The 25,804-nt window shown below is 45.4% G+C and overlaps 1 protein-coding gene across 1 annotated transcript in view; it reads right to left on the bottom strand.

The window, feature by feature from the left end:
* The window catches only part of notch2 (notch receptor 2), a 57,331-nt gene that overhangs the window by 11,737 nt on the left and 19,790 nt on the right, over positions 1-25,804 (bottom strand). Inside the window, exons 2-24 of the mRNA XM_036978102.1 lie at positions 24,634-24,715; positions 11,583-11,848; positions 10,946-11,287; positions 10,473-10,595; positions 10,072-10,305; positions 9,762-9,917; positions 9,427-9,612; positions 9,204-9,317; positions 8,992-9,105; positions 5,892-6,125; positions 5,025-5,135; positions 4,717-4,909; positions 4,292-4,437; positions 4,038-4,151; positions 3,809-3,928; positions 3,568-3,720; positions 3,152-3,380; positions 2,717-2,918; positions 2,423-2,576; positions 1,252-1,436; positions 1,043-1,175; positions 280-531; positions 62-174 (exon numbers count right to left, since the gene is read on the bottom strand). Of these exons, the coding sequence (XP_036833997.1) occupies positions 62-174; positions 280-531; positions 1,043-1,175; positions 1,252-1,436; positions 2,423-2,576; positions 2,717-2,918; positions 3,152-3,380; positions 3,568-3,720; positions 3,809-3,928; positions 4,038-4,151; positions 4,292-4,437; positions 4,717-4,909; positions 5,025-5,135; positions 5,892-6,125; positions 8,992-9,105; positions 9,204-9,317; positions 9,427-9,612; positions 9,762-9,917; positions 10,072-10,305; positions 10,473-10,595; positions 10,946-11,287; positions 11,583-11,848; positions 24,634-24,715 (3,956 nt within the window). The remainder of the gene's footprint in view (positions 1-61; positions 175-279; positions 532-1,042; positions 1,176-1,251; positions 1,437-2,422; positions 2,577-2,716; positions 2,919-3,151; positions 3,381-3,567; positions 3,721-3,808; positions 3,929-4,037; positions 4,152-4,291; positions 4,438-4,716; positions 4,910-5,024; positions 5,136-5,891; positions 6,126-8,991; positions 9,106-9,203; positions 9,318-9,426; positions 9,613-9,761; positions 9,918-10,071; positions 10,306-10,472; positions 10,596-10,945; positions 11,288-11,582; positions 11,849-24,633; positions 24,716-25,804) is intronic.

The raw sequence follows: 25,804 nt of genomic DNA, 5'->3' as shown, positions 1-25,804 counted from the left end.
ACACAGCAGTCATTGGAAAAACAACATTATAAAAGGGTAGAGTAACATTATAATGACTTACTGGTTGACAGGTGCATGAGTATCCATGCACTGAGCTCATGTTCATGGAACAGGTGCCACTGTTATGGCACGGCTTAGACTGGCACAGATCCACCATGGACTCACAGAGGCGTCCTAAAAAAGAGACCGATGTCATGTTACACAGCATGAGTGTGGGGTAAGCTAGATAACAGTTGTTGATGTGTCTTATAACATATACAGAGGGGTGTAGTTCTCTACCGGTGTAGCCCAGGCGACAGCGGCACTGGTAGTCGTTGGCCAGCTGCACACAGTCCAGGCTGCCAGGAGAGTGACAGGGTCCAGAGAGACACTCGTTGACGTCCCCCTCACAGTGTTCCCCAGCGAAGCCAGGGGGGCAGGAGCAGGTGTAGCGGCCCACCCCATCCATACACTGGCCCCCGTTCAGACAGCGAGGCCCCCAGGAGCCAGGCTTGGGAGCACAGTCGTCCATGTTCACCTCACACTGAACACCTACAGAGGGGGAGAGGAGAGAGAGGAAAGAGAGAGGGGGAAAAGAAAGGAAAGAGAGAGGAAAGAGAGAGGGGAAAGAGAGAGGAAAGAGAGAGGGGAAAGAGAGAGGAAAGAGAGAGGGGAAAGAGAGTGTGGAAAGAGAGAGGGGAAAGAGACGAAAGAGAGAGGGGAAAGAGAGAGGAAAGAGACGAAAGAGAGAGGGGAAAGAGAAAGGAAAGAGAGTGGGGAAAGAGAGTGGAAAGAGAGAAGGGAAAGAGAGAGGGGAAAGAGAGAGGTGAAAGAGAAAGGAAAGAGAGAGGGGAAAGAGAAAGGAAAGAGAGAGGGGACAGAGAGAGGAAAGAGAGAGGGGAAAGAGAGAGGAAAGAGAGAGGAAATGGAGAGGGGAAAGAGAGGAAAGACCATCAGTTGAGGTCAGAGTTGTAGTTGTACATTATGTAAAACCAATGTGCCAGAAAACAAGAGAGCGAAAGAGATAGATAAAACTAGAAATAATCTTCTGGTATCTGCTTACCATGTGTACCAGGTGGGCAGGCGCAGGAGAAGCGGTTGATGAGGTTGATGCAGGTTCCTCCATGACGACAAGGGTTAGAGTGACACTCATCTACGTCATACTCACAGTTCACCCCCTGGTAGCCAGCCTTGCACTGGAACAGAGACACATTGTTAGATGTTCTCACTCACACACCCACACACCCACACACCCACACACACAAAACTTACCATACACTCATATGTGCCCTGGTAGTCCATGCAGGTGGCTCCGTTGCGGCAGGGGTTAGACTGGCACTCGTCCACAGTCTTGTCACAGTAGCTGCCTGTGTAGCCAGGCTGGCACTGACACTGGTGGGCATTACCGACGTTCACACAGCGACCCATGTGCTTACACACCATCTCCACTGGAATACCTGACAGACACACACAACATATTAGCCATAATCAGCATGGTTTACTTAAGCAATATGGCCCGAGGAGGTGTGGTATATGGCCAATATATCACAGCTAAGGACTGTTCATATGCACGACGCAATGTGGAGTGCCTGAAAAAAGCCCTTAGCCGTGGTATTTTGGCGATATACCCCGAGGTGCCTTATTGCTATTATAAACTGGTTTCCAACATAATTAAAGCAGTACAAATACATGTTTTATCATACCCATGGTATACGGTCTCATATACCACGGCTTCCAGCCAACCAGCATTCAGGGCTCGAACCACCCAGTTTATAACACGGGTATGACAAAATATTTAGTTTTCCTGCTCTAATTATGTTGGTAACCAGTTTCTAATAGCAATAAGGTTCCTCGGGGGTTTGAGATATATGGCCAATACACCCATAGCTGTGTCCAGGCACTCTGCGATGCGTCTTGCATAAGAACAGCCCATAGCCATGTATATTGGCCATATACCACACCTCTTTGGGCCTTATTGCTTAAATATACCACGGCTGTCAGCCAATCAGTGTTCAGGGTTCGAACCACCCAGTTTATAAATACCTTTATATCGTCATGTTCTTTATATTCATCCATCTGTCTTTGTAAACATTTCATTTGATTAAAGGGATAGTTTGGTATTTTGGCAATGAGGCCGTTTATCTACTTCCCCAGAGTCTGATGAACTCGTGGAGACCATTTTTATGTATCTGCATGCAGTTTGAAGGAAGTTGATAACAAGTCATCGCTAGTTAGCACTGGCTCGCAAAACTACCTTTAACTTCCTTCATAGTGGACGCAAATACATAAAAATGGTTAATCTGGTTAATCTAGGGAAGTAGATAGTGGGCCTCATTGCCAAAATCCTGAACTTTCCCTTTGGTTGACTGTGGGCTATTTGACCGTTTACTGAGAGAGGTTACTGAATAAAACACAGTGGATTGTAGAGACATGGAATGCTCACCATTCCGAGCAGCATAGTCCTGACAGGACATGTTGGGGACATCACAGTACAGACCAGTCCAGCCCACAGGACAGTGACATGACCAGGTAGTCTGTGACTGGGAACAGGACCCTCCGTTCCTGCACAGTGGCTGGCTACACAAGTTCACAAAGTTCTGCAATGGGACAAATGGAGTAGGAAATGTTAGTGTTGAGTTTCATATGAAGAACCAGACAAAGAGAGATGTTATAATCAGATAACTTTAAGTCATTTTTCATTTTCAGTTCAACACCGTTTTACACATTCTCTCTCTACCTGGCAGTTCTGCCCGTTGTAGCCCACAGGGCAGGTGCAACGGTAGGATCCTAGGCCGTCTGTACAGGTCCCTCCGTTCTTACAGGGCTGAGAGTCACACTCATTCTGCTCATACTGACAGAAGGTCCCGTAGAAACCAGGACGACAACGACACGAGAAGGTGTTGATGTCGTCAACACAGGTCCCGTTATTCAGACAGGAACTGAGGGAAATAGAGGGAGAGAGAGAGAGAGAGAAACAAAGATATGTGGTCATTCATGATGGAAGTCGTTGCGTTTTGCAACGGAAATCAATTTTCAATACTTGTTACTAAATGCGTCCCAGTCCACATGTAGCCACATATCAAAAAAGAAAACTCATTGAAGAATAATTTTGAGTGAATCAACTTCAAACACTTTAACACAGTGACTGTAGTTATAGTCCTTTGTAACCCACCTCTCAGTGCATTCTGGGATGTTGTGTTCACATAGGATTCCGTCGAAACCTGGCCGGCACTCGCAGACAAAGCTGTTGACGTAGTCCCGGCACACGGCTCCGTTCCGGCACGGCTGACTGGCACACTCATCCATCTCTGCCTCACAGCGCTCCCCATCAAACCCTGGCCGGCAGTCACAGGAGAACCCTCCCACTCCATCCACACAGGAACCGCCGTTCAGACACGGGTCTGGGAGAGAGCAAGAGAGAGACAAGAAGTTCAACAGACCCACAATAGAAGCTGTTTGTGAAGATCGATACATTAGCTCCAGAGGAGTACAGTACACAAGATGCTCATAGAGAATATACACAATATGTAGTGTGAGTATGCCTGGGCTATCCGTGGGAGTATGCACAAGAGCTGGGTGATAACTCACTGGGGGAGCAGTCATCGATGTTGGTTTGGCAGTTGAGACCGCTGTAGCCTGGCTGACACTTGCACACGTAGCTGCCCTGGCTGTTGATGCAACGGGCGCTGTTCTGACACGGGTTCTTCCTGCACTCATCCACATCCTCAGTGCAACGAGGGCCTATTCAAACATCCCATTTTAATGAACATCATGGTAGAAAATCTCCCCAACACACACTCACACCTTTACCCTCTGTGTGAATACCCACCTTGCCAGCCACTGGGACATCTACAGGTGTAAAAGGTGTAGTCTGGGGTTGGCTGACACACACCTCCCCGCTCACATGGATGAGACGCACAGGGAACCAACTCCTCCTCGCAGTGTTTTCCTGTGGACACAATATTGTTCATATCCAAAATGGCCATGACACAATCAACGTCAGCTCCACCAGAGGGAATATGTCCTGGGTAGTACCGTAGAGCGGATGGTATTGTTACCTGAGTACGGAGCGGCACACAGGCAGGTGTAGCTGTTGACTCCGTCCACACAGGTACCATGGTTCTCACACGGGCTTGATGCACACTCCTCTATGTTGACCTCGCAATTCACACCTGAGGGGAAAGGGAGGAAGGAAATTTGTGGGTTTTTAAATAAAACAGCGAACAGAATAACACTTTACTCTATTGAGGACTGCAGTTTAATGGGATCATCTGTATAATGAATAAAGGATTTAGAAAAGCCTGATTCAGACCTGTGAATCCGGGGCGACACTGGCAGGAGTATCCATTGAGTCTGTCCACACAGCTGCCACTGTGCTGGCAGGGGCTGGACTGACACTCATCCTTCTCCTGGTCACAGTGCTGCCCCACCCAGCCAGACTCACACTCACAATGGTACCTACACACAGACCAAGGGAGGGAGTAAGGGTTCATGACAGACAGAGAGTAACCTAAAGTATGCATTTCTATCATATGAACTATGTGTTGGAGCCCAGGAAGATCAGCTGACGTCATGGTGTCAGCTAATTTGGCTACTAATACAATTCAACATTTCCATTCATATAACCTGAAATCATATATGTCGATGGGTAGGAAAAATGACTCAAAAATGACTCAAGAAAGAGTGATAGAGAGCTAGAGTGACAGAGAGAAATAGATAAGGTGAGGAGAGGCGTACCCGCTCTGCTGCTCTACACAGTCTCCGTGCACACAGGGCCGGGGGGCACAGTGGTCGGTGCCAGAGTGGCACAGGGGGCCGTGGGTGCCAGGGGGGCACTGGCAGATGAAGCCGTTCACCTTGTCTACACATGTGCCCCCACTCATACACGGGCTGGAATTACACTCATTGATGTCCACGTCACATTTTGCACCTGAGAGAAATAATTCAGAAATGACTTAATTAATTCACTGGAACAATCAGGCATGTACTGTCATTAACATGAAGAAGCATCTGATTAGTTGAGAGGGGAAAGTGTGTGTGTTTACCTGTGTACCCTGGAGCACAGACACATTTGTACTCGTTGATCCCATCCTGGCACTCTCCATACTCACAGGGGTTACTGGCGCAGTCATCAACATTGATCTCACAGTTCACCCCTGAGAAGAAAACCAGAAGACAAACCATTTAGCTTTGAGTCAAATGTAAGAAAGGAAGGATGCATTTGGAAGCTTTTTGAATATGCACTCCATTACGTTGGCTGCAGTTCTAATGGCATCCACCAGGGGGAGCAGTGGACTAGCTGACCATGTTTAACAGGTGTGTTACAAAGACAGTGAGCTAGCTGAGCGAGTGAAAGTATGTGCGACCTAAGCTGTCTCCTGCGTGTGTGTGTACAGTACCAGTGCACTGGCCTGCACAAATCCCCCAGGCCAGGGCAGCGTACTGGGCAGAGCAGAGCTGGGCCTACCCTTATGACTGATCCCCTCCTGTCTGGGTGCTCTGAGCTGAGAGCTCTGCTCTACCCTGCTGGAAGCCACTTCTACTCCACAGAATAGAGTAGAAGCTGCTGGTGTTTCAAGTTCACAGGAGCACAGCACAGAGCTTTGGGGCTGACAGCACTGAGTGAGTAGCAGTTAAAGGGTCAGTTGGAGATAAATAACAAACACCAATTAAGTCATGGTCTTCTACAGTTTCACAAACTAGAAATCAGTCATGGTCTAGAGTCTAGACCAAAGTTTCACAAATAGATTGCAGACAGAGATGCACCGTCCACACCGCACAGTGTATGTGAGTTTTTTTGTTTGCCCAAACATTCTGTTATTGCACTGGTTTCCTCTTTATTACGAACGTTTTTGTAACCCAAAAACAAAGAAATACGATAAATATTTCACCCATTCTTTCGCTGCGCTCACCTGAGGTGCCAGGCAGACAGTTGCACTGGTACTTGTTGACCAGGTCGATGCAGCGTCCGCGGTTCTGGCAGGGGAGGCTGTGGCACTCCATGACCTGGATGTTACATATGGAGCCGGTGTAGCCCGGGTCGCAGTCACAGGAGAAGGTGGCGATGCCATCACGACACACACCATGGTGGCAGGGCTCCGGGTCACAGTCATCTATGTTCTCTTTACACAGTGGCCCATAGAAGCCTGGGGAGAGAAACCACACATTGAGTAATGGTTAAATATTCCCTGTGTTAAAGCTTTAGTTTAGACATCATGGTTTTAACATGCAAGAAATGTATATACATATACAGTTGAAGTCGGAAGTTCACATACACTTATTTTGGAGTCATTTAAACTCGTTTTTCAACCACTCCACAAATGTCTTGTTAACAAACTATAGCTTTGTAAAAGTCGGTTAGGACATCTACTTTGTGCAAGTCACTTTTCCAACAATTGTTTACAGACAGATTATTTCACTATATTTTTCAGTGGGTCAGATGTTTACATACACTAAGTTGACTGCGCCTTTAAACAGCTTGGAAAATTCCTGGCTTTAGAAGCTTCTGATAGGCTAATTGACATTATTTGAGTCAATTGGAGGTCCACCAGTGGATTTCAAGGCCTACCTTCAAACTCAGTGCCTCTTTGCTTGACATCAAGTGAAAATCAAAAATAAATCTTGTGGACCTCCACAAGTCTGGTTCATCCTTGGGAGTAATTTCCAAACGCCTGAAGGTACCACGCTCATCTGTACAAACAATAGTACGCAAGTATAAACACCATGAGACCACGCAGCCGTCATACCGCTCAGGAAGGAGACGCGTTCTGTCTCCTAGAGATGAACGTACTTTGATGCGAAAAGTGCAAATCAATCTCAGAACAACAGCAAAGGACCTTGTAAAGATCCTGGAGGAAACAGGTACAAAAGTATCTATATCCATAGTAAAACGAGTCCTATATCGACATAACCTGAAAGGTCACTCAGCAAGGAAGAAGCCACTGCTCCAAAACCGCCACGGGGGTGGCAGCATCATGTTGTGGGGGTGCTTTGCTGCAGGAGGGACTGGTGCGCTTCACAAAATAGATGGCATCATGAGGCAGGAAAATTATGTGGATATATTGAAGCAACATCTCAAGACATCAGTCAGGAAGTTAAAGCTTGGTCGCAAATGGGTCTTCCAAATGGGTAATGACCCCAAGCATACTTCCAAAGTTGTGGCAAAATGGCTTAAGGACAAAAAAGTCAAGGTATCGGAGTGGCCATCACAAAGCCCTGACCTCAATCCTATAGAAAATTTGTGGGCAGAACTGAAAAAGTGTGGGCAAGCAAGGAGGCCTACAAACCTGACTCAATTACACCAGCTCTGTCAGGAGGAATGGGCCAAAATTCACCCAACTTATTGTTGGAAGCTTGTGGAAGGCTACCCAAAATGTTTGACCCATGTTAAACAATTTAAAGGCAATGCTACCAAATACTAATTGAGTGTATGTAAACTTCTGACCCACTGGGAATGTGATGAAAGAAATAAAATATGAAATAAATCACTCTCTACAATTATTGACATTTCACATTCTTAAAATAAAGTGGTGATCCTAACTGACCTAAGACAGGGAATTTTTACTAGGATTAAATGTCAGGAATTGTGAAAAACTGAGTTAAAATGTATTCGGCTAAGGTGTATGTAAACTTCCGACTTCAACTGTGTGTGTGTGTGTGTGTATGTATGTATATATATATATATGTATACACACACACACACACACACACACAGTACCAGTCAAAAGCTTGGACACGCCTACTCATTCAAGGGTTTTTCGACATTTTACTATTTTTTACATTGTAGAATAATAGTGAAGACATCAAAACTATGAAATAACACATATGGAATATTGTATTAACCAAAACAATAGTTATAAAATATATTTTGATTTGTTTATTTGAGATTCTTCAAAGTAGCCACCCTTTGCCTTGATGACAGCTTTGCACATTCTTGGCATTCTCTCAACCAGCTTCATGAGGTAGTCACCCAGAGTGCATTTCAATTAACAGGTGTGTCTTGTTAAAAGTTCATTTGTGGAATTTCTTTCCTTCTTAATGCGTTTGAGACATTCAGTTGTGTTCTGACAGGGTACGGGTGTCTCAACGTCAACAGTGAACAGGCGACTCCGGGATGCTGGCCTTCTAGGCAGAATTCCTCTGTCCAGTATCTGTGTTATTTTGCCCACCTTCATCTTTTCTATTTATTGGCCAGTCTGAGATATGGCTTTTTCTTTGCAACTCTGCCTAGAAGGCCAGCATCCCGGAGTCGCCTCTTCACTGTTGACGTTGAGACTGGTGTTTTGCAGGTACTATTTAATGAAGCTGCCAGTTGAGAACTTGTGAGGCTTCTGTTTCTCAAACTAGACACTCTAATGCACTTGTCCTCCTGCTCAGTTGTGCACTGGGGCCTCCCAATCCTCTTTCTATTCTGGTTAGAGCCAGTTTGCGCTGTTCTGTGAAGGAAATGGTACACAGCGTTGTTCGAGATATTCAGTTTCTTGGCAATTTCTCGCATGGAATAGCCTTCATTTCTCAGAACAAGAATAGACTGACGAGTTTCAGAAGAAAGGTCTTTGTTTCTGGCCATTTTGAGCCTGTAATCGAACCCACAAATGCTGATGCTCCAGATACTCATCTAGTCTAAAGAAGGCCAGTTTTATTGCTTCTTTAAATCAGGACAACAGTTTTCAGCTGTTCTAACATAATTGCAAAAGGGTTTTCTAATGATCAATTAGGCTTTTAAAATGATAAACTTGGATTAGTTAACACACCGTGCCATTGGAACACAGGAGTGATGGTTGCTGATAATGGGCCTCTGAACACCTATGTAGATATTCCATAAAAAAAAATCTGCCGTTTCCTGCTACAAAAGTCATTTACAACATTAACAACGTCTACACTGTATTTCTGAACAATTTGAGGTTATTTTAATGGACAAAAAAAGGTGCTTTTCTTTCAAAAACAAGGGCATTTCTAAGTGACCCCAAACCTTTGAACATTAGTGCACACACACGCGCGCGCGGTTAGTACCTTCAGCACATTCACACTCGTATCCGTTGGGTCGGTCGATACACTTGGCCCCGTTGAGGCAGGGCGTGCTGGAACACTCGTCAATGTCGATCTGACACATCTCCCCACTGAATCCTAAAGGCCAGGGATGGAACTCAGCGTCAAATACTGTAGCTAGACACCTTCTGAAACACTATTGAGAAATGAATTTGATTAGAAAAAGGCAGACGAACCTAGAGGGCACTGGCAGACGTAGCGTTTGACTTGATCCAGACAGATCCCTTGGTTCAGACATGGAGAGCTGGCACACTCGTTGATGTCAATCTCACAGTGTGTTCCCTCAAATCCTGGAAACAGAGAGAGAATATTACACAACAGTATTGTGTGTGTGTATGTGTGTGTGTGTATGTGTGTGTGTGTGAGAAAGAGAGATAGGGAATCACTGATCACACTTACCTTCCATACAGATGCAGCTGTAGTCTCCTATGCGGTCCAGACAGGTGCCATCGTTCTGGCAGGGGCTGGAGACACACTCATTGATGTCTGTCTCACAGCGCGGCCCACCATAACCTCTTGCACAGTTACATGTGAACGAGCCATCCGTGTTCACACACAATCCTCCATGCTCACAGGGGTTTGGACCTGAGGGGAAGCCTGAGAGGTTAGTTAAACAGAACTATAAAGGAGTACAGAAAGTATCAAACAGAGAGGAAGGATACTTCTTACAGAATAGTCTGTATAGTCTATTCACAAAACACTTTGGGCATCATGTGCTTTGATCTGTCCCTCACCAATGATGCACTCGTTGATGTCGTCATTGCAGGTGCTTCCCTTGTAGCCTGGGGCACAGTTGCAGTTGAACATGCCGTTGATGGGGTTGGTGTCGCACTGTGCCCCGTCCCTGCACGGGCTACTGATGCAGGCATCGTTCACGTGGCACAGCAAACCTGGCAGGGAATATTCAACAGTCACTTGGCCTGTGTTTTCTGTGCTTATAGATTCCCCTTGGGGATTAATACACTATCTTTCTACTTATCCATTGATCAGTCTATAGGAGACAGCTGTATATGTCTACGCAGCAGACAGGCTGTTTGTCCACACCTGTCTTTCCGTAGGGGCAGACACAGAGGAAGGATGCCACACGGTCGATACAGGTGGAGCCCTTGGTGCAGGCAGCCGTAGCACAGTCATCTATGTTCTCAGAGCAGTCCAGGCCACTCCAGCCATTGACACACACACAGGTGTAGCTGCCCTGGATGTTGCTGCAGGTCCCCCCGTTCTGACACGTGTTGGGCTGCAGGCGACACTCATCCACATCCTCTGTACAGGACTGACCTGTTGGGGGTTTGGGGAAGAGAGTTGGACACGTGAGACAAGAGCAGAAAAAAGTCCCCCATTTAGACACAGAGAGAAACCACAGACAGACACAGAAACACAGACACTGAACAAAGAAGAAAAAAAGACAGACAGAAAAAAAATCATAGACTATTCTCTATACTTACCAGTCCATTCCGGGGGACATTTGCAATTGTAGGTATTGACGCCATCCATGCAGGTCCCTCCATTCCGGCAGTGATGGTCGGGGCAGTCGTCAATGTTGTTGTCACAGTTAGTCCCATTGAAACCTTCCATGAGAGTGTCAAAAATAGGAATGATACTTATTATTTCACTGCTATCAACCTGGCTGGCAACCTCTGTCATATCATGTATCAGTTATCATAGTGATAACAAGTTATAATGTAAAAAGATAACATGGGCTATGGTTGACAGTGCTTGTTGTGCCCATAGCTCTGCTGGGTACAGTAGGGTTTCAATACATGGTGAATAGTGTTGCAGCGCCAGCAGGATTCTAGTGCTTGCACCTCAAACATTGATTGCAACAATATGCTACAGGCCTCATGAAGCCGTTCTCTAGTTCTTTTCTCTCATTCTTTCTTTATTTCCTTCCTTCCTTCCCTCCCTCGGTCTCTCTTACCTGGCAGGCAGTGGCACCAGTAGCTGGTCTCAGAAGTCTGGCGACACGTGCCCCCATTGAGGCAGGGCGAGGGGGCGCAGGGGATGTAGGGGGTCTCACAGTGGCGGCCGGTGAACCCGGGGGCGCAGTTACACCTGTAGGAGCCGGGGGTGTTGACACACGCCCCTTGGTTCTGACACACCGGGGCAGAGGCAGCACACTCGTCAGTGTCGTTGAGGCAGCGAGGACCCCAGTAGCCTGGAGGACAGGTACAGCTGAACTTGTCCCCGGACAGAGAGCTGCAGGTGCCTCCGTTAGCACAGGGTCCTGGTAGACAGGTGTCCACACGCTCACATCGTATGCCTGGATGCACAGGGAGAGAGAGAGAGAGAGAGAGATGAGTGGGCTTATATAAGGTTATAAAACAGAAAAATAGAGGAAACAGAGCCTCATGTCCTTGTAACCTTGGTTACTTATCATGACCACAACATACAGTACAGAGTTATGATCAATGCAAAGGCCAAGAACTGTCCTGAACACGTGTACCAAACATATGATGACTAGTGGAAATAATGTATTGGGGTTTGGACTAGTGAACTGCACAGCACTTGTCAGGAATGGACTGTACAGTAGTACTTTGAGTCAGAGAGGAGCTGACCTGTCCATCCGTGAGCACACTGGCACTTGTACTTGTCGAGGGAGAGCAAGGTGCAGACTCCTCTGTTGGCACAAGGGTTGTTGGGATAGCAGGTGGAGTTCTGGGGGGTCTGACAGTGCTGCCCGGTGTAGCCCAGGGGACAGGAGCAGGTGGGGCTGCCCGGGATGCCCAACACAGCCACTGAGCAGTTCCCTCCATTCAGACAGTAACCAGGATGACACGGGTCTTTGTGATGGCAGTACTCACCCAGGAAGCCTGCGGCACACCTGTAGACAGAGGACAATAGGTGTTTTCTCAGCTAGCTACTACATTAAAGACAGCATATTATCAGCTATAGAAACATACACAACAAACACTATACATCAAAGAGGAAGAAAAGCAGTACTAGTGGACAGTACATGTCATAGTGTGAGAATCTTATATTGGAGAGGGTGTGTGTGATTCATACAGGGAAAATACTATTTGGACTAGTCATGTACATTTTGCTGGAGCTAAAACATTTGAAAAGAACTGAGTGGGGGAAAGGTTGACAGCAAGGTCAAGTTTTTGAAATATCAAAAAGCAGAAGGATGTGACGAGGTGGTTTTACATGGAAGTTACCCAAGTGGCAAAAACTAAAAACAAGAACAATCGTATGTGGAGTTGGACAAACACTTGGAACCTGTGTGTGTGTGTGTGTGTGTGTGTGTGTGTGTGTGTGTGTGTGTGTGTGTGTGTGTGTGTGTGTGTGTGTGTGTGTGTGTGTGTGTGTACTAGGTCACAAGACATAGGGAATACATTTCTCTTTTCTTCTCTCTCTGTAAAGTGATTTAACCACATGACGAACAGCACAGAGGGAATTACAATATTGCACAAGAGGAAAAATGAAAACCTGCACTCCACCCGTTCTATCCCCTACCCCTGTCCCACCACCCCCTACTTTCACTTTCCGCTTCTCTCGGTCTGACATTTCCCTCTCAGTTTGTCTCTTTCTATTTGGCAGTGTAATTTGTACTGTAGTCAGCTAGACGTGTGTATTTAAGTCTCGTATTTTGTCTTGGTTGTGTCTGTATTTTCTAAAGCTCTATCTGCGGGTTGTGGTCAGAGACTGATGTTGAAGCATCATCAGTGGTCAGTCACCCTGCTCTAGACAGACACTGTCTCAGGGGCCTTTTGCTCCTCAGTGCTGTTGAGTGTGTGTGTGTGTCTGGCACACTGCCAACATATTGTGGAGAGACTCTCAGCCATAGAGTGAACTGCTGCCTCAGATACAGGCCACCACACCTATCTCCCTGAGGAGGCTCAGGTAACAGACGACAGGAACACAAACACAGCCTTTTCACATCTCACCCCCCCATACTAGAGGTCGACCGATTAATCGGAGTGGCAGATTTTTTTTTTACACCTTTATTTAATCTTTATTTAACTAGGCAAGTCGGTTAAGAACCAATTCTTATTTTCAATGACGGCCTATGAACTGTGGGTTAACTACCTCGTTCAGGGGCAGAACGACAGATTTTCACCTTGTCAGCTCGGGGGATCCAATCTTGCAACCTTACAGTTAACTAGTCCAACGCAATAACGACCTGCCTCTTGTTGCACTCCACAAGGAGACTGCCTGTAAATTGCTAGCTAGCATTAAACTTATCTTATAAAAAAACAATCAATCAATCATAATCACTAGTTAACTACACATGGTTGATGATATTACTAGATATTATCTAGCGTGTCATGCATATAATCTGACTGAGCATACAAGTATCTAAGTATCTGACTGAGCGGTGGTAGGCAGAAGCAGGCGCGTAAACATTAATTCAAACAGCACTTTCGTGCGTTTTGCCAGCAGCTCTTCGTTGTGCGTCAAGCATTGTGCTGTTTATGACTTCAAGCATATCAACTCCCGAGATGAGGCTGGTGTAACCGAAGTGAAATGGCTGGCTAGTTAGCTCGCGCTAATAGCGTTTCAAACGTCACTCGCTCGCTCTGAGCCTTGGAGTGGTTGTTTCCCTTGCTCTGCATGGGTAACGCTGCTTCGAGGGTGGCTGTTGTCATTGTGTTCCTGGTTTAAGCCCAGGGAGGAGCGAGGAGAGGGACGGAAGCTATACTGTTACACTGGCAATACTAAAGTGCCTATAAGAACATCCAATAGTCAAAGGTTAATGAAATACAAATGGTATAGAGGGAAATAGTCCTATAATTCCAATAATAACTACAACCTAAAACTTCTTACCTGGGAATATTGAATACTCATGTTAAAAGGAACCACCAGCTTTCATATGTTCTCATGTTCTGAGCAAGGAACTTAAACGTTGGCTTCCTTACATTGCAAATATTGCACTTTTACTTTCTTCTCCAACACTTTGTTTTTGCATTATTTAAACCAAATTGAACATGTTTCGTTATTTATTTGAAGCTAAATTGATTTTATTTATGTATTATATTAAGTTAAAATAAGTGTTCATTCAGTATTGTTGTAATTGTCATTGTGTCGCGCTGCATGAGGCATAATCGGTCGACCTCTACCCCATACACACAGTTTTTCAAACCGGTAATATTTTTTCCCCTGCAGATAATTGACAGACAAACATGCAGGACCACAGTAAATGAGAATCATTTGAATCTTTTTTAAATAGAGTCTCACACATACTATATTTATTCTGCACTAAATGCAGCTTGAAAATATTAGGTTGAGAGAGCATGGGAAACTCCAGCTGTCATGATTAATGACAGAGAGAAGCCCAGAATAGATCAATAGAAAGTGTGTGTTGTCTTCACCCAAGTATTCATCACACAGTCCGAGGGTTCACACACCTGTTTTAACACACTTGTTGTTTCACACACACAACCTCTAGAAAGACAAGGAAAACAGATCTTCAAAGAGCTGTGACTTCTTCACCTCACCTCTCTCCGATTGGACATGCTCCACAGGCATAGCTACTTCCCCAGAACTCCTCCCCATCCCTCCATCTTGTCTCCTCCCTGTCTCAGCACTTCTCTCCAGTTACACTATCCACACCATCGACAGGCTGTACTAAGAGGTATCGCAACAATACTAATGCCCTGGGAATGTGCACTCCCCTCTACTCCATGACAACCTCTCAACCCTCTGAAAGAATGATGACACGGCCCCTGCTCCCCTAACATAGATCACATTAGCAGCCTGTCAAACAAAGCCGACCATGTCCACGTTAGTGTTCGTTTTATGTTTCAGCAGTAAGACCTATACTGTATGATTAAAGGGAACAATATGTTTTACTGTGTAGATGGCTATAAACTAATGTGCACTTATTTGAAAAATCTGTCTGAAATTTAACAGTGTTGAAAGAAAAGATGACATAAATTTGATTGAATTAAATTGGTATTATCAAACCGGTGTTGACAAAATGAAATGTCACAGCGTCAGCGATACATAGGTTGTCCTTCAGGTTTTTGTGCTCTATTCAATTACACTGAACAAAAATATAAACACAACATGTCAAGTGTTGATCCCATGTTTCATGAGTGAAAATGAAAGATACCAGAAATGTTCCATACACACAAAAAGCTTATTTCAATAAAATGATGTGCACAAATGTGTTTACATCCCTGTTACTGAGCATTTCTCCTTTGCCAAGATAATCCATCCATCTGACAGGTGTGGCATATCAAGAAGTTGAGTAAGCAGAATGATCATTGCACAGGTGCACCTTATTCTGGGGACAATAAAAGGCTACTCTAAAATGTGCAGTTGTGTCACACAACACAATCCCACAGATGTCTCAAGTTTTGAGGAAGTATGCAACTGACATGCTGACTGCAGGAATGTCCACCAGAGCTGTTGCCAGAGAATTTAATATTAATTTCTCTACCATAAGCCACCTACAACATACAGTGCCTTGCAAAAGTATTCGGCCCCCTTGAACTTTGCGACCTTTTGCCACATTTCAGGCTTCAAACATAAAGATATAAAACTGTATTTTTTTGTAAAGAATCAACAACAAGTAGGACACAATCATGAAGTGGAATGACATTTATTGGATATTTCAAACTTTTTTAACAAATCAAAAACTGAAAAATTGGGCGTGCAAAATTATTCAGCCCCTTTACTTTCAGTGCAGCAAACTCTCTCCAGAAGTTCAGTGAGGATCTCTGAATGATCCAATGTTGACCTAAATGACTAATGATGATAAACCTGTGTGTAATCAAGTCTCCGTATAAATTTTTCAGTTTTTGATTTGTTAAAAAAGTTTGAAATATCCAATAAATGTCGTTCCACTTCATGATTGTGTCCCACTTGTTGTTGATTCTTCACAAAAAAATACAGTTTTATATCTTTATGTTTGAAGCCTGAAATGTGGCAAAAGGTCGCAAAGTTCAAGGGGGACGAATACTTTCGCAAGGCACTGTAGTTGTAGAGAATTTGTAAGAATGTCCAACCGGCCTAACAACCGCAGACCACATGTATGGCGTTGTTGCTGATGTCAATATTGTGAACAGAGTTCCCCATGGTGGCGGTGGGTTATGGTATGGGCAGGCCTAAGCTACGGACAACGAACAAAATTGCATTTTATCAATGGCAATTTGAATGCACAGATACCATGACGAGATCCTGAGGCCCATTGTTGTACCATTCATCCCCTGCCATCCCCTCATGTTCCGGCATGATAATGCACAGCCCCATGTTGCAAGGATCTGTACACAGTTCTTCCATGGCCAGCATACTCACCAAACGTGTCCCCAATTGAGCCTGTTTGGGATGCTCTAGATTGATGTGTAAGACAGCGTGTTCCAGTTCCCGCCAATATCCAGCAACTTCACACAGCCATTGAAGAGGAGTGGGACAACATTTTACAGGCCACAATCAACAGCCTGATCAACTCTATGTGAAGGAGATGTGTCGCGCTGCATGAGGCAAATGGTGGTCACACCAGATTTAATTTCAATTGAAGGATTTCCTTATATCAACTGTAACTCTCTTTGAAATTGTTGCATGCTGCACTTCAGTATAATATTGCCCCTAACCAAATCAGTACCTATCCCTTGCAACAGAAGAACAAGGCTGTGCATGACACATATCATTACTATTAGGGGAGAGGACCTAAAATGACTTACACTGAGTGTACAAAACATTAGGAACATCTGCTCTTTCCATGACAATGACTGACCAGGTGAATCCAGGTGAAAGCCATGATCCCTTATTGATGTCATCTGTTAAATAAACTTCAATCAGTGTAGATGAAGGGGAGGAGACAGGTTAAAGAAGGATTTTTAAGCCTTAAGTCATTTGAGACATGGATTGTGTGTGTGCCATTCAGAGGGTAAATGGGCAAGACAAAATACTGAAGTGCCTTTGAACGGGTTAAGGTAATACGTGACAGGCACACAGTTGAGTGTATCAAGAACTGCAACACTGCTGGGTTTTTCCACACTCAACCGTTTCCATCAAGAATTGTCCACCACCCAAAGGACATCCAATCAACTTGACACAACTGTGGGAAGCATTAGAGTCAACACGGGCCAGCATCCCTGTGGAACGCTTTCAATGGCTGTGAAAGTTCATGTCCGTCAAATTGAGGCTGTTCTGAGGGCAAAAGGGATGCGACTCAATAGGAAGGTGTTTCCTAATTTTTGATATACTCAGTGTATATAATACAACAAAACATGTTGGCCTGTGGAGTCTGTTCACAGAAATGTTGAACAAATACATTTTTTTGAACTCGAACAAAAAAATAAATTGTATAAATCATGCACAAAGCCCTTCAGTCAAATAGGGTCCAGACTGCTCCTCACCACATAGCTAGACTGTAGTCAGCTCTACTTTCAGGAATAACCCAGAGTTTCTGCAGCCAAACTCATCTATAGGATTCTTTGTTAACCTCAATGTGGGATTTTTCTTTCCCTCCCCGTTTCCTTCTCTCAGTTCAGTTCCCTGCAGCTTTCCTCTCTCTTCTCGTGGTGTCAGGTTTCTACAGCTGGTTCACATTAGAGGCCCCGTCCAGTCCCTGCACCCCCTCTCCCTCTACCTCTGGCTCTCCGATGGCTGACCTCTCCCGGTCCTGTCCACTGGGGCGTGGGTGAGGGCTAAAGGGAGGATTTCGCCTCTCTAACTCTCTCATTTATCCCCGCCCGCTCACTAATGCCTAATAGCTCTGTCATGCCCTCCTCCTCTCTTCTCTCCCTCTGGCCATCACACACTGACTGGGCTGCACAAACAGAGTTCCTGTTCACATTTCACACTCGACTCATTAGCTTTGGCTGGTTGGACTGGAGCGTAGGTGGACTCTCTGGTGCAAGTATGTAGTATATATTCTACAGTAGAGAGTAAAAATTCAAAACCAAAAATGATGGTGTAGGTTGAAAATATTGGGAGATGTGTGCCTCTTTTTAGAAGATCTAGGCCAGGGGTGTCAAACTCATTTTTCCCCGGGGGCCACATTTGGTATTCAATGAGGTCTGGAGGTCCACACTGAAAATGTGCTATATTTCCTAGCTGTAAAAATTGAATCACAGAATCATCCTTGTGGGACTGTGTGATCTAGGCTATATGACACTCCATGGGCATAATAGAAAAGGTATTGCTTTTCTTGGCTTCTTTACAATAAAACTCTCCCATTCCTTTTTGCTCACTGCATTCTACGCTCTTTACTCAGAAGACATGTCAGAGTGGTATTTTTGGAAGCAAACACTTGGTCTCGTTCAGCTTCAGCTTTAACCTATTTTCATAAAGAGAAGAAAGAAAGGCTGCAAAAACAACACGACTGATGGGGGGGAAAGGGGGAGGGGTGCGAATGGAAAGTAATTAATAGAGAGAGAAAAAGGGTGGATTGCGGGGAGACGGGAGAGGGGAATGAAAGGCGGAAGAGAGGAGAGAAAAAGAGACTGTTGGAGGGTGGAGTCCAATGTTGGGCTGTGTGGTAAAATAGCAAACTGTATTTAAAAGCACACTCCAAAAGAATCAAGATCTGACAGACAGAAGGAGGAATCCATTTTGAGTCTGTATGCTCCATCTGCTTTCCTCTGTTGTGTGGTGCCATTTAGTTATTAAGGTCTAGGAGGCCTACATATTTCATTGAGGTCATACAACCACTGGGCCTTTGAAAAGGCTCTCATTTTAAACTTCACATGGTTAGCCCAGCTTAACTGTACTGGCTTCAGAGATGGGACATTAGACCACAGTGGGATGGCTTCAGAGTGGCTTCACCTCTTCATTATTGTCATTATCACCACAGATCTTTGTCACAGAGTTCCACTTGTCACTGCAGTGTCTTGTGGGTTTAGAATCTGGTTGTTATATTCCCCACTATTCTGTAAGTCTTCCTCCCATTGAGGGTGAGAGTGGGTGGTGGGGGTGCATGTGGGAGGTGGGGGTGCATGTGTGTGTGTGTGGCAGGAACAAACACACACCCTCAAAAGGGACAGTCCCTCTTGGCTAGCGGGTCATGTTGACAAGAGTTGATAATGATGAATGGTCTCATCTCCACCCCGTCCTGAACCTTCCCATAGACCATACACACAGCCCCCAGTCATACCCCTCCCTAACATCCACCAACACCCCTGCTGGCAGACCTCTTCCTAGCCCTCTGTGCCAGCCACACTTCAGCTCTTTCCCTGCTTGACTGTCCCAGTGCCAGGCCAGCCACTCCCTAGTCTCAAGGTGCCCTTGGGCCTGGCTTTAGCCTCTTATCTGTGTGGTTCCACACTATCAATGCATATAGTTGAGCTGTGGTGGTAAGAGGACTGTGATGACTCGAGAGTAGGAAGAGAAAAATCAACGCCTTGGGTTTGTTTCTTCAAAATCACAGGGTTTTATTGACTTAGGTTTTGGTCATGTGTTTGCCTGGCCACTCAGTGTGTGTGCGTGTTATCAGCTACTGCGGCTGTATGCTTGCTAGTCTGCTGGAGTGGAGTAGAGGTATGGAGTAGAGTGCAGTGAAAGGAGTGAGGAAGTGATTGAGCTACAGCAGTGCTCTGCCACTCTGCTCTCCCTCCTTACTGCTAGAGTTTCTGGTTCTCTCCTGTTTCACCTGAGGCTGTGTGATGCTCCATTGGGATAGGAAATCACATCATGGCTCTCTGCAGGGAAAGGACTGACAGACATGTAGAAAGGGGGTAACGTTAAGTCAGTGGGACAAAGACAAGGGGTAACAGAGTGATTGAGGGACTGAGACAGAGATACAAAAAGTAGGGTGGAGGGGTTAAATGAAAAGAAAGGGAGGAGATGGTGGGAATAATGAAAAGGGAGATACATTGAGGGAGAGAGAGAGCAAAGGATTAAGAAGCCAGGCAAGTTGTGTCCAGAGGCATCTAGCCCGGCAGACTGAGAGATGACTGACGGACAGAGTGATGAGTGAGGGGCAGTGACAGGGTAATTTCTCTCTCCCCTCCTCCCCACCGCTCATCAGCGACGAGTCTGCTCTGAGATACTCTCCTCAAATTACTGCTAAAGAGACATCCTCCTTTCTTTACTCTCTCTTTCTTCCTCCCTCTGCCCCAAGGCAAATTCTACTTGTCAGGTCAAACAAACTACACACTAAATTATCTAGCCAGAAAAGAAAGAGAGACCAAGAGAGTAAGAGGAGAAATAATCAGTTTGCACCATGGCACTGCAGTAGACAAAGGGATTTTGTTCAGCAAAGAAAAAAAAGTTTGGATGCCATCACTCGCCCTAGGGTTGCTGTGCTCAGGTACTAGGCTCTTGTATCTTGCGAATGTTCCTAAAAACAGGAACATCCTCCAACGGCCATTCTCTTTGGGCCTTATTGGTCTAGCGTAGCTTATGTTTTCTAAATGTTAAGATCAACACTGTGCTGTGACATATAGGTACACTTGGGCCCAGGCTCAACGGACAGGCGACACAAAACACACAGCGGTGACACACGCCTCTTTCACACACCCTGGCTGAAGGTTTGTAGTCCCACCGGTCCAACAGCTGAAACACACCCTGCTCTGCCAACCAGCCAGCCTGCCTCTCCCTCCCTCCCTCCCAGACTGCCAGCCAGCCCCTCCCTCCCAGACTCTGCTCTGCCAGCCAGCCAACCAGCCTCTCCCTCCCAGACTCATCTCTCTCATACGTTCCCAGTAAGCAAAAAGATAGAGAGAGAGGAATGCTTGGGTGTCACCTCAATGAAAAAGCATTACTAAGCATCAGCTGAATGTACCCCTATCTCCTTATCTGTATCCTCCTGTTCCCTTCTCTGTATCCACCTGTTCCCTTATCTGTATCCTCCTGTTCCATTATCTGTATCCTCCTGTTCCCTTATTTGTATCCTCCTGTTCCCTTATCTGTATCCTCCTGTTCCCTCCTCTGTATCCTCCTGTTCCCTTCTCTGTATCCTCATGTTCCCTTCTCTGTATCCTCCTGTTCCCTTCTCTGTATCCTCCTGTTCCCTTCTCTGTATCCTCCTGTTCCCTTCTCTGTATCCTCCTGTTCCCTTCTCTGTATCCTCCTGTTCCCTTATTTGTATCCTCCTGTTCCCTTATCTGTATCCTCCTGTTCCCTCCTCTGTATCCTCCTGTTCCCTTCTCTGTATCCTCATGTTCCCTTCTCTGTATCCTCCTGTTCCCTTCTCTGTATCCTCCTGTTCCCTTCTCTGTATCCTCCTGTTCCCTTCTCTGTATCCTCCTGTTCCCTTCTCTGTATCCTCCTGTTCCCTTCTCTGTATCCTCCTGTTCCCTTCTCTGAATTATCCTGTTCCCTTCTCTGAATCCTCCTGTCCATTTGCACAAAAGCCAACAGGCAGCCATCAATCCGCCTTCAAGCACATTTCAGCCTGCCTTCCTCGTCCCCTGCCAATGTCCGGTCTTGTCCAAAAGACAACATGTCAACACAACAGTAGTCATCATAATTATCTCTCTCACCCCTGGGCTGCTCAACAGTCCATAATTACACATGTCTTGAGGGGGAATGGAAGGTCGCTGTTTATTTTTCACTGCTTGCCTTTTAATATGTTGGAAGTCTAATAAATACATAATGGGATTTTCACACAATGACTCTTTTGAGGTCGGCCGGCGGGAAGGAGCCGTGACTGTGTGACGACGGCACATAGACTGATTGGTTAATCAGTCTAACAGTTGCCCTGCTCTCGGTCACCTGACTGGCCTTGGACTGAAAGACTCCTCTCTTCAGGAGGCGCAGCCCGCTGCCAGGCCCCTCAGCCTTCACATACTCAACTCTGCTGCTACCGTTATCATCATAGACATTCAATATGGGACAAAGGAGTACATTTATATTTTTAGATAATAGAGAAGAGGGACAAACTCGAATGTTGAAACTTCCCTCTGGGGCAGTCAATGCCAGTTACTCAATAGTCACCCTTAAAACCAGTGTGTTTGACTCAAGTTCAGTGTTATTTTCCTTCGGCTCCCTTATCCTCCTAGTCGTTCTCATTACAACCACTGATGGTAAAAAGCTACCAAGGTCACTGTCGTGTTCTAGACCAGGAGAAGACACACAATGGACTCCCTACACCTGTAGAGTAACATACACTATATATACACAAGTATGTGGACACCAGTTCAAATGAGTGGATTTGGCTATTTCAGCCACACCCGTTGCTGACACGTGTATAAAATCGAGCACACAGCCATAGATAAACATCGAAAGTAGAATGGCCTTCAACGTGGCATTGTCATAGAATGCCACCTTTCCAAAAAGTCAGATGTCTGCCCTGCTAGAGCTGCCCCAGTCAACTGTAACTACTGTTAATGTGAAGTGGAAATGTCTAGGAGCAACAATGGCTCAGCCACAACATGGTAGGCCACACATGCTCACAGTAAGAGACCGGCGAGTACTGAAGTGTGTAACTCGTAAAAATCATCTGTCCTCGATTGCAACACTCACTACCGAGTTCCAAACTGCCTCTGGAAGCAACGTCAGCACAATAACTGTTCATCGGGAGCTTCATGAAATGGATTTCAATGGCCAAGCAGCTGCATACACAAGCCTAAGATCACCACACGCAATGCCAAGCGTCGGCTGAAGTGGTGTAAAGCTCGCCGCCATTGCTCTCTGGAGCAGTGGAAACACGTTCTCTGGAGTGATGAATCACGCTTCACAATATGGCAGTCCGAAGGACAAATCTGGGTTTGACAGATGCCTAAAGAACGCAACCTGCCCCAATGCATAGCACCAACTGTAAAGTTTGGTGGCGGAGGAATAATGATCTGAGGCTGTTTTTCATGGATTTGGCTAGGCCCCTTAGTTCCAGTGAAGGGAAATCTTAGTGCTACAGCATACAATTAAATTCTAGACGATTCTGTGATTCCAACTTTGTCACATCAGTTTGGGGGAAGGCCCTTTGATGTTTCAGTGTGACAATGCCCCCGTGCACAAAGTGAGGTCCATACAGAAATTGTTTGTCGAGATCGGTGTGGAAGAACTTGACTGTCCTGCCCAGAGATCTGACCTCAAGCCCATCGAAGTCCCCTCAGTAATGTTCCAACATCTAGTGGAAAGCCTTCCCAGAAGAGTGGAGGCTGTTACAGCAGCAAAGGGGGGGACCAACTCCATATTAATGCCCATGATTTTGGAATGAGATGTTTGACGAGCAGGTATCCACATTCTTTTGGTCATGTAGTGTATTTGCAAACATTGATTATAGCCTAGATGTTTTCTATTTATTTTGAAAGCAGCAAACCTTTGGGAACAGAAACAGAGTGTGATTCACATACCATTAAATGAAACGTAATAGGCTTATGATCCAGCTGTGTGCTTCCATAATTGGTGATCAGATTGGGAGTATCTGTTCTTTCTCTGCTAAGGTCATAATTACAAGCACTTTCAAAGGAATTAGGTTTAGGACTATGTCATGACAAACCTAAATAACTACAGACCTTTACAGAACAAGGCAATTCCATGGTAACAGAGTGACACAGACTCAGATTTTTCACTGTAAAATGTATGTCAAATAAAAACCAATGATTGCAAAGTTAAAATTGTATGGTTTGTTTATGCAAAAGGTCTACTTAACAATTTCCAATGAAAATTAGGTAGCACTGTACTTGACATCCAGCCACCTAACACATTATGACACAGTCAATACCATGTCTTTATGTCATAACAGCTGACATAACCTGTCATAATATGGTCATAACACCGTCACAACATATATTTAGACCTGCATTATTTTATGGCTGGTTATGACACCTACATAAGTGTCAAAACTCACAAAACCTACCACACAAGGCAAAACATTCCATTACACCATAACCTACTTGTCAACAGTATGTTTATGTTATATACAATTTTCTGAAATGTACCATATTAAATAACCATTGTAATTGCGCACACATTGATGTCAGACATGCACCTACCCTAATGCATATTTCAGGAGCAGGACAAGACACCCTCTTTTTGACTGATGATTGACATAAGGACATGTACGTGATAGGCCTATCTGGCTTATATGATTATGCTGGTCATAATGCTTATTGACAGTGTCATAAAGTGTATTTTCTTAGTCCAAGTAAAGTGACACAGGATGGTCATAATGATGGAGTTGGTGTCATACAAAGCCACGCAGTCGTGAGTGAACATGGAGTACTGCAGAGGGCTGAGGACATACCCCTGGGGGGCCCCTGTGTTAAGAGAAGAACTTGAAGAACAGTGCAGATGCAAGGTTTGGTAACAGAATGACTGTTAGTGCTGTTGGTGCCGGTATTCTGTTATCAAACTTTGCATCTGCACTGTTCTTCAAGTAAATGTGTTTTTGTCAAATTTTATGTGGAAAATGTTTAATTTTGCAATCATTGGGTTCTGTTTCACATACATTTTAAAGTGAAAAGTCAGTCTCAGTGTCACTCTGTTAATGTGGAATTCCCCAACATTAAAAAGCAATACCCTATCTGGATTTAGACAGTGAATGATAGTGTTACCAATGAATACAGTGGCAGAGTCACTAATTTGGCAACAACAACTTGGGAGATCCCCCGAGATCTCTTTGGAGGTATATGTTTTGGTGGTGCTCTCCGTGTTGGTTTTAGTCAGTGTTCCCTGTGCCTGTGGAAAGATGGGGTTGGATTTATCCCCTGGGTTGGGTTAGTCCTGGAATCAACAATCAGCTGAGGGGTTCCTCCTCAGCCAAGCCAGTCTTACCTGCAGTACCCTGTCCCGTTGGTGAAGGTGGCACACGTAGCATTGTTCACACACGGCTTAACAGCATCCAGACACTGAAGAGCTGTAACAGACAGGAATACAACAAGAATAGGGTTTAATGGTTGGAACTGGGTTACCAAAATTTACTGGGATTTTCCATCCAAACCCACTCCCCTTTCCCGGGATAAATAATAAATAATGCTATTGATATTTTTCTATAGGCCTTCCAATATCTGTTTATTCAGAACCCTCTTGAAAACATACACTATATATACAAAAGTATGTGGACATCCCTTCATATTAGTGAATTCGGCTATTTCAGCCACACCCGTTGCTGACAGGTGTATAAAATCGAGCACACAGCCATAGATAAACATCGCCATAGACAAAAATTGGCAGTCGAATGGTCTTACTGAAGAGCTCAGCGACTTTCAACGTGGCGGGCCTCCCGGGTGGCGCAGTGGTTAAGGGCGCTGTACTGCAACACCAGCTGTGCCATCAGAGTCCCTGGGTTCACGCCCAGGCTCTGTCGTAACCGGCCGCGACCGGGAGGTCCGTGGGGCGACGCACAATTGGCCTAGCGTCGTCCGGGTTAGGGAGGGATTGGTCGGTAGGGATCTCCTTGTCTCATTGCGCACCAGCGACTCCTGTGGCGGGCCGGGCGCAGTGCGCGCTAGCCAAGGTTGCCAGGTGCACGGTGTAGCCTCCGACACATTGGTGCGGCTGGCTTCCGGGTTGGATGCGCGCTGTGTTAAGAAGCAGTACGGCTGGTTGGGATGTGTATCGGAGGACGCATGGCATTCAGCCTTCGTCTCTCCCGAGCCCGTACGGGAGTTGTAGCAATGAGACAAGATAGTAGCTACTACAACAATTGGATACCACAAAATTGGGGAGAAAAAGGGGTAAAAAAAAATTTTTTAAATGTAAAAAAGACTTTCAACGTGGCACCGTCTTAGGATGCCACCTTTCCAACAAGTCAGTTTGTAAAATGTCTGCCCTGCTAGAGCTGCCCCGGTCAACTGTAAGTGCTGTTATTGTAAAGTGGAAAAGTCTAGGAGCAACAATGGCTCAGCTGCAAAGTGGTAATCCACACAAGCTCATAGAATGGGACACGTCTGTCCTCGGGTTGCAATGCTCACTACCTAGTTCCAAACTGCCTCTGGAAGCAACG

This window comes from Oncorhynchus mykiss, chromosome 5, assembly GCF_013265735.2.
Source record: "Oncorhynchus mykiss isolate Arlee chromosome 5, USDA_OmykA_1.1, whole genome shotgun sequence".
NCBI lineage: Eukaryota > Metazoa > Chordata > Actinopteri > Salmoniformes > Salmonidae > Oncorhynchus > Oncorhynchus mykiss.
Note: the sequence above shows the minus strand (reverse complement) of the source record. Positions and strands in the feature narration are given on the sequence as shown.